The 12853-nt window shown below is 41.2% G+C and overlaps 1 protein-coding gene across 1 annotated transcript in view; it reads left to right on the plus strand.

Annotated features, from left to right (window-relative positions):
• Window positions 1–12853, plus strand: part of MCTP2 (multiple C2 and transmembrane domain containing 2) — a 189501-nt gene that overhangs the window by 75975 nt on the left and 100673 nt on the right. Inside the window, exon 9 of the mRNA XM_019637847.1 lies at window positions 10709–10873. Within this exon, the coding sequence (XP_019493392.1) occupies window positions 10709–10873 (165 nt within the window). The remainder of the gene's footprint in view (window positions 1–10708; window positions 10874–12853) is intronic.

The following is a 12853-nucleotide window of genomic DNA, read 5'->3' on the forward strand; positions in this document are numbered from 1 at the left end:
AGATTTGTAACCTGATTGGCACTCGTCATTTAGAAAGAAAGGCAAACTTTCCAACCTTGTCTTTTAAAATCGAAAGGAATCGAAGTTCTGATTCTTCCCAACATGTGCATCCTTTTGCATTTTGAACGTTTTAAAAAACAACTATGATACGGTGTCTTGTCCTCCTACCAGTTTACTTGGTTTCCAAGACTCCGATTCTTTTTTAGAAATACAATCAAGAGACAATAGTCATGTGAGGCCATCTCAGAAACCCCTCCAACTTCGGTCTTATTCCTTTTTTAGTCACTAGAGGGTAGAAGAACGTCACTTCTGGCCACCGAAGGGAGCCCAGCTCTTGCTCTCCCACATTAAGAGTTTCTGTAGCCATCCAAAGCAGTAAAGTTTCCCAGCATGCTTTGGTGAAGCCTGACAAAGCAGTATTTCCTCCTTTATTGATTCTGCTGCTGCACTAAAACACTGGTACTGTACATCAATAACCATCTTTAGTTAGGGAGCTCTGGCCTGTGGAAGAGCGCTGGCAGTTTGTGGAAGAACATAAAGGCTAGAAAGAAAAATTGTGAGCTTGGGGAATATTGTAGTCTGGGGAGGACAGGAGAGGTTATGGAAGAATAGCCAAAGGAATCGAGAGGGAGAGAAAAAATGTTGACGGCCTGGATAAAGATATTGAAACTATGAAAGGAACAGAGGATCCCAGAGAGCAGTATTTATACCTATATTGCAGAGTATGTCTTCCCACTGAGCTGCTGTCTTCTTTTTTCCCTGTCATGGTACTTCCTAGAATTTTGATTTCAGTGCTGGGCTCAGAGACTTAATAAATGCCCAAACCTTATCTCTATGTTTAATAAAACCTTAGATGAATAGAGCTCATGGAAAGCTGTTTATGATCTTATGTGAGAGATGCAGTTTATAGATCAGTGAACCATTTCACTTGTTAGGTTCCTTGGTACTCTTCATTTGGCTTGTGAACATGAGTCACGTAGAAAATTCTATAGATGCTGTGATGAACCCTCTATAAAAGTTGTTAAAATACCCTGATCAACTATCTGGAGATCCTTAAACTATAAGCTTTTTTAATAAGATTTTCATATTATGTTTAAAAATTAGGTAGCAGGAGTTTGGCATAAAGAAGATTATTACTTAGCTATGAGTATCTAAAATTTTACTAGTCTTAAGTACTGTGTTACCTGTCAAATGCCATTGGCTTTTTCACCTCAATCATATTCTCATAATAACTTCATTTAGGTAATTGCTTCTTAAACCCATAAATTTCTAATTTTGCATCATCCGAAGAGCTCAGAATAGCAATCTTTTTTGACTCTCTTCACAACTGTTTTCTTACTGCACTGACCTTGATTTTAATATAGTAAATATATAAAGATTGCCTTCAAATATGGGTTTAGGTTTTATCCGAAAGGCTTTGTTACCTTTATGATAAGCATTTCAAAATGAGAACTGAGAATTTGATTTAACAGGGCCTGAATCAGTTAATTATTGGGTTGTCGGAAAAATCATGATATATTTTTTCTGTTTTTCGTTGCAAAAATGCGTCATGACTTTTCCGACAATCCAATAGTTCTTTTTGGTTATTGACTGTGTATGTGTACCTAATCTTTGCTGTGAATAGATATGTTTCCAGCCATTACTTTTCTCTTTTGAATGTATGTAACAGTGCTAGAGATAGAAAATGAACAGTTCCTTTTTTTACATCAAATAGTCTAAAGGAAAAAAATGCAATGATACATGGAATTGATGAATCACTGATTGTATTCAGAAGTCTACACGCGCGTGCTCACACACACACACACACACACACACACACACACACACCTGCTATAATCTGAGTCTGTGTAAGTGCTATGGCCGAGCACATACCCCTTTAGTTATGGACACCATTTACTTTAGATTAATTTGCACTTAGATAAGTCTATATATTCTTACATAGTCCCTCTTTGGATCCACCGTTTTTTGCAATTATATGTCAGTTATCCGAGGTAAAGAGACATGACCTATCTAAGGTAAGAGAGATATCCTATGTTAGTGTAACAGTTTTTTTTCTGCATGAAATTAGTTGACTCGTGGTGCCGATATTTTGCCTGTTCGGCTCTATCTCCTTTTATTTCTCTTTCTCTCTGTTATTGCAGAGGCTGATCTCTGCAGGGTACATTTTTCAAGGTGCCCCTGTCAGCTGGCCTGCAGCTGGCTTTATACAATGAGAGGAACTGTCAGGATACCAGGGGGACTGGAGAGGGAAGTAGCTGGGCGTGTCTCCCCTTTCCCTGTTTCACGTGGTGTCTCAGACACGGGCTGCATTTTGCATCTTCCATAAGCCAGTCTGCTGTGGTCTCGGCTTCTGCCAGGTGACCCTGACACTGGTGTGTAGTCTTTCTGTCTCTGTAGCCCAGAGGTCATCAAACTTGAGCTCGAGGGACAAATCCAGCCCTATGTCTGTTTTTGCAAATAAAGTTTTATTAGAACACAGCTCACTCATTTGTGTATACATTGTTTTCGGCTGACAGTAGTTGGGACAGAGACCCAATGGCCTGCGAGCCTAAATGCTTACCACCTGACCTTTACAGAAAAAGTCTGCCCCCCGCTCCCCACTGTCCCCATCCCAGCCTAAGAGTATTAGACACATCCTCCTGTTGTTTACCTTACATTATCTCCATAGTCTGTGTTTGCTTTCTCAGCAATTCCATCACCTTTGACAATGGCTTTCTGCCTTATGTACCCTCTGTTTTCAATACCTGTAACAGTTTTCTCTTCCTGTTGGATTCCAATATACAATGAAGGGGCTAAGCCCTTGTCTTTTGTGTGTGTGTGTGTGTGGAGGGCAGGTGGTTAGGGAAGGACACTTTTTAGGTGTGCTTACTTAGTGAGAATCATGAATTACATGCTGAGGGGTCCCCATGAATTTAGGTCATTCCCTACCTGCCTTCTGTCTCCCTTTCCCCTTTCTCCTTTATCCCTTTTGCTCTGTCTGTCCCTCTGTTTCTATCCCTGATGTTTAAGATGTGGGACAGGCAGGCAGCCTCTCAGAAAGGCGGGATTGGTAGAAATGCTGTGCTTATTAGGATGGCCTTGAGCGCTGAGAACTGTCCTATTGCATGGACCAGCATATTTTCTCTGCCGGTTTTGCCACTTTGGCTTTTTTAAAGCCTAGTGACCTCAGATTCGTCACACAGTAGACTCCTGGGACAGGGTACTGGTTGGGCCGTGTGGCTATTTTGTAGCGCGTGCTCTCTTGCCATGAGGTGACGTGGCACCTCTTGTCAGTTCTGACCCCTCCGATTCCTCCCGTTTCTGGAAAGGGATTCTGTGGGTTAGCTGCCTGGCCACGTGAGAGAAACCTGGGAAGTCTCAGCAGATTATTGGGTGCTTTTGCCCTTGACTCAGTCATAGAGAGGTTGACTATGTCAGTGTTGCTTCTGAACACTTGGTGAAGACTGGTTCACTTCAGACCTCGTTGCAGGTTTAAGAACTTGACAGACAACGTGTTTAGAGGCATTGTTGTTTTGCTCAGGACTTGGACGCCAGGGGCTGGCAAAGCGTGGTTTTAACATATTTAGCTTCCGGCAGGGATCTTGCCACAAAGCTAGTTTAATGTAGGGGAGCTTAAATGGAAAGAGAACAGTCAAAGGACTTGGAGGGAATGCCCTCTATCCCTGCTCCTCTTTCTCTAATCGAACGCACGTCCCTTATTTGTTGGCAGGCGCAGGGAGCGGTACGAGCAAGAGCCTTTTTCAAGTGGCCTGTTGGAGGAGCTGGAGGGAGGGTACTGTGTCTGGAACACTTTCCCAACTAATAGAGGGCTATGCATTCGTTTTGTTCTTTTCTCATTTACACAGATTCTTAACTCAAATGCCCACCCATAATAACGCCTTTTATTTTTTAAAATTTCTTGGTTAAACTCAAAGGACTGAGGAAGAATTGCCTACCCAAAACAGCCATGTATGCCTCTATGTCTATATTTCTATATACCTATCTATCTCTATCGACCTACTGATCTTACCTACCTAATTTGTCTGTCTGTCTACATGTCTGTTTGTTCTTTCTATCTATGTATCATCTATCATCTATCTATTTATCTGTCATCTATTATCTATCTATATCTATTATTATCTATCTATCATCTATTTCTACCTATCATCTATCTATATCTATCATCTATCTATCAATCATCTATATATCTATCTATCATCTATATCTATCATCTATATCTGTTTATCATCTATCTATCTATCTATCTTCTGTCTGCCTACATCTATCATCTATCTATCTATCTATCTATCTATCTATCTATCTATCTATCTATCTATCTGACACTGCACAGGCCCACTGCTGAATATCCTAACCCCGGAGCTTCAGCTGCCTTGTTGGGAAGTCCAGGTCAGCATTATCCTGGGCACAATGACCTCTAGAGGCTTCCCTCATCCCTGGTGGCCTCAGTCATGCCCAGGTAAGGCCTTGCATCTGTTGGCACTGTCAAACCCTGTGTGTGTTCCAGGCCAGAAGCACAGAGCCACTGCCTTTTCATCAAATCTCTTCTCTCAGTGACATTAGAATCACTTTTGGCCAGAAACTTCTGACTGAGCACATACTATTGGGTTGTTGGAAAAGTCATGCCAATATATTGGCAGGAATACTGTCCTGGGGATTCAAAGAGGAATAGGATGTGGCCATTCGTTGTACCTGATGAACTAGTAGAAGACATGAGGGCGCCCCCCTGGGGGTGGGGGGTGGTATTCAGTGAGACCCGTATCCTGGCCTTGCAGCTGGGTGGGGTGAGCTGAAGGCTGGGGACAGGGGAAACTTTCAGATAGAAGACTGGAGTGAATCTTAACCAAATGAGGAGGAGGAGGAAGTGAGTTGAACCGGGGCAGTGTAAAATAACGTGGGACATGGCAAGAGCTCCAAACTGTTTATTATCAGGCTCCAAATAATTTGGTTTTCAAAGGGGAGCCCCTGGACCAGCATCATCCACATGGCCTGAAAGTTGTTATAAATGCAAATTTCAGACCTCTAGAATCAGAAACACCAGGGCTGGGGCCCAGCAATCTTTTAGCAAGCCTTCCAGGCGATTCTGATGCACGCTCATGCTTGAGAACCACTGGGGTGGACCATGGTATAAAGTGGGGTACTGGGAAGAGTAGAAGACAAAGCTAGAGGTGTGAGAAGGGCAGGCTTTATAAGCAGGTACCAGCACTGCTAAATCCTAGGTAGGGCTGGGGTTAGGGTGAGGCCAGGAGGTGCCCAGGATGCAAACCATAAGAAGGCAGGCACCCAGCCTCAGGTGCCCACCCTGCCCTTACAGGAACCCAAGAGTGAGCACTTCCTTACATTTTTCACCCCAAGAACCTCACATGCTTCGCTGCAGCCCCAGTCCTAGATAGGACAGCGCTGAAATATTTTACGTGAAGAAGAGGCAATGAAATATGCAACACAGAAGAGAAGGCCACTAGGATGACACAGGTTAATCAAGAAATACTAAATGATGAATATTATTGCACATGAATGTAACATTTAACTTGAGCTTCCTAGAAATCAGGGCAACAAAGAAAACCTTGTGTCACATTTATTTATTTATTTATTCTTTGTGTTTTTGTTTTTGTTTGTTTGTTTAAGACATTTTATTGGGGAGCAGTGTGTTTATCCAGGACCCATCAGCTACAAGTTAAGTAGTTGTCTCAATCTAGTTGTGGAGGGTGCAGCTCAGTGGCCCATGTGGGAATTGAACTGGCAACCTTGGTGCTTTGAGCACTGTGCTCTAACCACCTGAGCTAACCGGCCACCCCTCTTCATGTTTTAACAGTAGTAAATGCATTAGAAGCATTTTCCTGGTCCTAAACCCTGAGAGTCGCTGGGTATTTCTAGACTTTATCAATATTTTTTTAATCTCTTAATCTGATTTTTATTTTTAAATGCACAAATTGAATGATGATTATCCCTCACAATTAAAAAAAATATTACACTGAATATAAAACTTTTATAGCAAATATCTTTGTACACACAGATTAGTCATATCCTCGAGACTGTGATATAATTTTCCTCTGCAGATATAAATCTCACCTCCCCTGTCCATGTCCATGTGGGAAATTTAAAAGGCTTTCTTTAAATCCTTACGCAAAGATTTCTGTGTAGTTAGTTCCAGGAGAATTTATGCCTACAGGATCCTCTTCAGATGATATAAGGAGCTGCCGGGTAGGAGGTTTTCTGGGAGCCTGCTGCTTGAGTGTATGGATCTTCTCATGTCACGCTATAAAAGCTGTTGACAATGAGCAGTGGTTTTACATGCTGAAAACGCTTGAAACAAATTTTTCACAGGAACCTTTGATAGACCGAAAGTTCTCCCTTAAGCTTCCCTAAACCGGGCCAACAAAGCTACAACGTTGATTGTTTTCATGCGTTTGTTTTCACTGACTACCCATTTTCTGACAATGACGTAGAAAAATAATAAATGAGAGTCAAAATAAGATGCGTTGACAACCTCAGAGCATCTCTTTTTACGCTTCCATAACTGAGATGCCATGAAATGTACCCATAGCGTATTTAGCACCTGTGAGGTATGCCCTACCAGAAAAAAACCTTACGAAAATATTTTCTCACTGCCCCTCTTTTTAACTTTTATCTTTTAAAACTTTTTGTTGGTATTTTGTTACCCCCAAGGGAATATTTTGCATAATTACCCCATGATATTGGTCAGCATAGTCAGCTCTGGACTGTGGCGTAGTGAAATATAGGTGTTGCTTCAGATGACCACAGGCTGAGGCCCCAGTTCTGGACTCCATGGCTCCCTTTCAGTGTTTCTTTACTCCTGATCTCTCTGACTCAGGACAGACAGGAGGCACCAAACCGCCATGTCCATCATCTCTGGGGGTTCCCCTGCAGCCATTCCAAGGAAATGGGATACTGGAGTCCACGTCATCATCTTCCCACTTGGCCCAAATCTCATAGAATGCGTGGAGCCAGACTCTCATCCACTTTATAAGTCCCGGGAATGATAGTGCATTCATTGTTTTGAGAGTTTATTCGTAGATCAGAAACTCCTGAGGGTTCTCCACCTGCCTGAAGTGAGCAAGAGCTCCACAGCTTATATTTTCGGTCTTGCCTACTTGATTCCCGTTTTTCCTTGTCTGTTGGATTTTCATGACCCGGAAGTAAATTCATGGTTCTGAAGCCGGTTTATTTTTTATGAAAGTCAGTGTATTTGTAAGTTAAATAGCACCCCTTGTTTTCCCTAGTAAGAACTCACTTGTGTCTTTCAGAGGGAATCCACTTTTTCTGTTTGGAAGAATGGGTGTGGATGTGGTGTGGTGGGGGTGAGGGAGAGGGAGAGATCCTATGAATGAATCAAAATAGAAATAGTAAAAGGTTCTGATCCTTTGGGAGGAAGGAGAAAAATAACAAAACCCTGATGCACTATATTTTATCCGTTATGTCTGCTGAGAAATTAGGGTCAGGACCCAGAAACTTTACTCTATCTCCCGGTGTTTGTTTCAGTTCAGGTGGGGTGGGCTCCCCTTTTGATGGGTCACTTCCTTTCCTCCTTTCACATTCCAAGCTGCATTAAGATGACAAATTTCACTTACAGGCTCCAGCACAGACATGAAAACCCTGAGCTATTGAGCTAACAGAGTGAGTGCAAAGGAGTCGATTTATTGTGGGGAGAAAGGAAGCATTTGAAGAGCACAAAAGGTTCTGAGAGCCCAGCTCTGCACCCGGAGCACAATACAGGAAGGCTCAGATGCTGCCCCACTCCGTCCCCCACCCAACGAAACTCCTCCACTCTGAAGCCCCATCCCCAGTCTCCAGGGTGGAAGAGGAATGTTACATTAATTAAGAAGCTTTTTTAGAGCCCATATACACGTTCAAAATACATAGCTATAGCAGATGAAACTTTATTTGGACATAACCCTATAGTGGGCTTTGCAGGAATATTTAGGGTGAAATAAGTAGAATAACAGACTTGTGTTCTTTTCTATCTGTGAACTGTGCAAAAAAGAAAAAAAACCCAAAACTTTTCCTACCCTGCTTTTCGTAAGGGAAGAGAAAAAAAAAAGAAAAAGAAAAAGCATCTTGGACAGCCAAGGGCGAGTCCGTCACATCCAACATGACTTCGTTAAATGCTAAAATGTTCAAAGTCCGATGGAGATAGATAAAGGCTTTGATGGAAAGTGGATATTTCCCAGGGACATTACAAGCAATAATCCAGATGTTATGGTGTAATGCGGCAAGTGTCCATGGATAGATCAGGCGCTGCAGCCAAGCCCCGCCTGGCGTGGGCCTTGGCCCTGGCCTCCCATGCTGTTCGGCCATATGGAATCCATCTCTACGCCCCCTTAATAACCAGCGTTGGATTCCATTTTCACAGAGCTCACAGAGCTAAGTAGGGCTGTTTTATGGACAAGTTAGATAGAAGCCTTTCCAAGATAAACATCCAATTTGAAATTAGGACATACCACGCCGCACAATTATTTTAGGGCATATTTCATGGAAGCGCGGCCATTTTTCTTAGGCAGTTGCCAGACTGTAGGATGGCCTTTGATCCCCCATGGACGTTACTCCCTTCTTTAGAAAAAGGATCTTGAAATAGTTTCAGTGTTTAGGGAGGAATATATCTGTCGGAACTTTGAAGCATGGCCATGGGACAGGTCATGCATTAGCTTGCTGGTTGGCAAGTCAAACTTTAAGAAGGAAAAAAAAACACAAAAAAGGAAGTTGCAGCAGGACGTATGAATCAAAATCTCATTTTCTTTTTAAAGATAGAAGTTTTCAGCCTATAGGCTTAAAAAGCTGTAAAACGTATTAAGCGTACATATATCTCTGTGCACACACACACACACACATATATAAATATATGTATATTTATATACGTGTCTATCTGTCTACCAATATAGTGTGATGATGTGTGTGATTGTTAACAAATACAAATTGCTTAACTTTAACTATTTAATAAACTTTGATTATGGAATATATTGGATCCACAACCCACCTGTAAATAGAAGTTAAGACTTTTTCATGTTCTCCGGACGAGGTGGTTATTTTATTTTTTTCTTTTTACAATTAATTCTTTTCTTATTTGCCCTCCCTTCTCTGTCTCAGCTCCTCCAAAAACCGTGTGTGTGAGTTTGCGCGCGCGCGTGTGTGTGTGTGTTTGTGTTTGTGTGTGTGTGTGTGTGTGTGTGTTTCTGCGTGTGTGCATTTCAAGAGAAAAGCAACGTGGATATGAAGTTTGGGAGTAAAGATTTCCTTAAATGCATTGTGTTTAAGGCAGTTATAAAATGATCAGCCCTAGCAGTCAGTGTGGCATCATTTATTCAGAGTGGCAGAGTGACGTGTGTTGGATGAGGTAAGCTGGTACATAATTAATATGGTACTGACATACCATTTGTTGTGATAAATTGTGACTAACTCATGTCTGGGCAAATTGGTGTCCAAACGTCCTCGAAGATAGACTGAGCAGACGACAGGAGTGAATATATAGTGTTAGAAATTCATCGCTTAACAGTGATACTTGGCGCCATTCACATTCCTCACTCCATTTATTTCTCCTGCAAATAAAGCATCCCGTGCCCGTGCCGTGTCCCTTACTGAATGGAGAGCATAAATGAACTCCGCCAACTGAACGCAGCGTGTGGATCGTACTGGGATCCTCACTCAAACCAACTAACCATGAAAAGACATAGCTGAGACTGTCAGGAAAATGTGCTGGGTATTTAACGATATTTGAGGAATTAGGGCTACTTTTGTTGACTGTGCTCATGGGGCGGTGCTTATGTAAAAACAAATATGGGTTTTGCTTCCACATACTCCAGCCAGGAAAAAAACCAAAAAACCAAAAACCAAACAGCGACGTGATAGAGGACATAAGATTGGCAAAGTGTCGAATCTGGTGGATAAGCACATGGAGACTTCTTCGTATACTAGCCTCTCCACCTTTGTGTGTGTGTGAAAATTTATGTCGTGAAAATGAAAACTAAAGTGCGCTTGTCCTCTTTATAATTTAATCATGGGGGTGTTTGCCTATTTCTGTATTCCATTGAAGGTGTGTGTGAGTGGACGTGAGTTACATAATTTAGAAAAGGGGAAAAAAAAAAGTTAACAGTTCCTGAACCCCTACTGGTTTCCAGATCCTGTGCTAAGTACTTTATACATCCTTCCCTCCCCCCAGCTCTGCAGAGCTCATTTGGCTGGCTAGTTGGTTAGATTGCAGGCTCTACCTGGAGTTGAGAGCTTTGTAGTAGTAGCCCAAGGAGTAAAGGGAAGTGGGGACAGATTCAGGTGTGAAAGATACATTCAAAATCATTATTTCTCAATGCCCAGAGGTATTTCGTTTCCTGCAAGGCAATGCCTTATTCTTATATCTCTCTTTCCCAGAATGCCTCTTTCCCCTGCCTGCTATTAAAATAGCCAAAGGTCCAGTTAAAGGAGCTGGGTGGGAGTGCAGGCCAGTGTCCGATGCAAGTGTTACTCATATTCACCCTTCCCTATATTGCTAGAAGCCCAGTACTTGAAAAGGAAACCACATAGCTGTGATTGCAGATTTGCACAACCAAGGAAGAATAAAAACACGTTCACCAGGCAGGGAGCAGAGTGCTATTTCCAATCATACATTGAAAGTTGGAATGCCTCTGATCACCGAAGTCACACTCAGGAATCTCCAGCAAGTTGATCTGTCATCTTCATTATTATTATTATTTTTTTGCTATAGTCCTCTTTGATACGCAACCTGCGGCTCTCAGACTCCTTGAGAAAGAACCAACTCTGGAACGGGATTATAAGTATAACACTATTGGAAGGGAAGAAAGTCTCAGGAGGCAACATGACAGAGATGTTTGTCCAGTTCAAACTGGGAGAACAGAGGTATAAAAGTAAGGTAAGTTCTGTCAATTCCTTAAGGAGAACAGTAGCCTTAAAAATTTTAAAAAAAAGGAAGAAAGAAAGAAAGAAAGAAAAAATGTTTTCCCACTCTAAATTTCACAAGAATAGATGGAATTTTTAACCCTCCTAACTATATTAGGAGTATCCCAGAAAACAAAACAATTATATAGATGCAGTCAATTAATATGGGTATTTGATTACTTAGTGTAGATTATTTTAATGTAGTAACTAGAGCCAGAGAAAGCTTATTAAATCATAGTTTTGAATGCATGGTGTATTTTCATTTGGAAAATAAGTAAGCAAATGTTGCTTTATAGAATGCGGAAAAGGGAAACTAAATGTTTTCAAAATCCAACAAAAATAAAAGAGCACCATACATTATATTTGGATTACAATATTTGAGATAATTAAAAATATTTTTCAAAATTATATTCTGTTTACTTTTTCTTGTTAGTAGTTACACCAAAAATAGACTTTTAGTGCTCCTGCGTTTTTGTTGTTGTTTTTTTTGCTATGATTAAAAAAAACCAACTCTCTAAAGTATTAAAAGTGATTTGTTTTGAACAAAAGTAATGGCATTTTTAGCTGTCTTTAAAAATCAGTCATCTCATCGTGCTGATCCAAATTCCATTTAATTTTTAATCTTAGTAATTTGGTGTGGTTTTTATTTCAAAAACCTTAGTCTCCAAACCATGGTAATTAATTAGTTTTACATAGCTCTCAGACAGGAATATTTTCTATGTTTTATGGATTGAGAGAACGAGGGTACTTGAAAGTTAAGGCACTTGCCAAAAGCCACATCATAAAAAAACATCAGTGGAAGATTTTGAAAATAGACCCGAGGATGTTTGCAGTTTGGGCTTTCCCGCGTAGAAGACATAAGAGATACCGACAAGTTGGGAAATTATTTAGGGAGGGCAGGGGGTTGTCTGTGCTGTGCAACTTTCAATGAAAAATCAAATATTAAACGTCATTTAACACCAGCACAAGGACCAAAACAACTGCAGCCCACACTGACAAACTGTTTACAAGAAATGTGAACAATTTAAAGCCAGCAACGGCAGAAATATGCAGATAATTATTTGCACCAGGGGGTTTCAGGCTGTACCTCACAGAGAGGGTATCCAAGGTGACCACATATCTCCATCAGGATTTCTTAAGCCAGCCAGGGCCAGGCTAAGGATTTACAGAAAAATTATTCATCTCCAGGCGCACTTAGCCCTTTGGACTAAGGTGAAGTGTAGAATTAGTCCAAATATATGCTCCATTCCCCCTTGGGGGATATTGCATTTAATTTGTGGTCTGATAGGTTTTCTTTTTTTTCCCTTCGTGGTTTCTAAATGCCATGATCTGACCTATTCAGGCCAATGTAAAAAACAGCTTGAATGATGTTCTGTGGTGCTGGGTACAGCTGAGGTCTGACTTGTCCCTGTTGTCCCATGCAGTACCAGTTGGCACTAAGATTTAATAGTTGAATGATGCCATGCACTTAGAGCTGGGTACTCAATGACCAGCGTTTCTGTTCACTTTCTTGGTCACAAAGTGAATCTTCACGTAAATGAAACAAAAGTGAAAACTCTGCCAACGAGTCGCACACATGAGCACTTTGAAATCACCCACAAAATCATCCACAAAAACACTTGTGGAGTTTTCAAACCATGCCTGCTTGTTTTTAAATTTGCCTGCGGTGGAATTTCCTCATTTTTCTCTCACGCTAATGAGTGGAGTCAGTAAACTCAGATTTAAAAACAGGCAGCAGTGTACATATATGTGATGGGTTTCTTGTGTCACACGTCTGACAGATGTTAAGACCCCAAACCGTTAATTTACGTAGTTCTTAGCCAGTGTTGGATGGATATGCCAATAAAAATGTGACTTGCATTTGACTAACTAGTTAGTACTGTGTTCTGTGTTAGGACCACTGTGAAGTGTCTATGGAGATGTGCCCTATAGATGCATTTATATGTATATGTAA

This window comes from Hipposideros armiger, unplaced genomic scaffold (genome assembly GCF_001890085.2).
Source record: "Hipposideros armiger isolate ML-2016 unplaced genomic scaffold, ASM189008v1 scaffold_35, whole genome shotgun sequence".
NCBI lineage: Eukaryota > Metazoa > Chordata > Mammalia > Chiroptera > Hipposideridae > Hipposideros > Hipposideros armiger.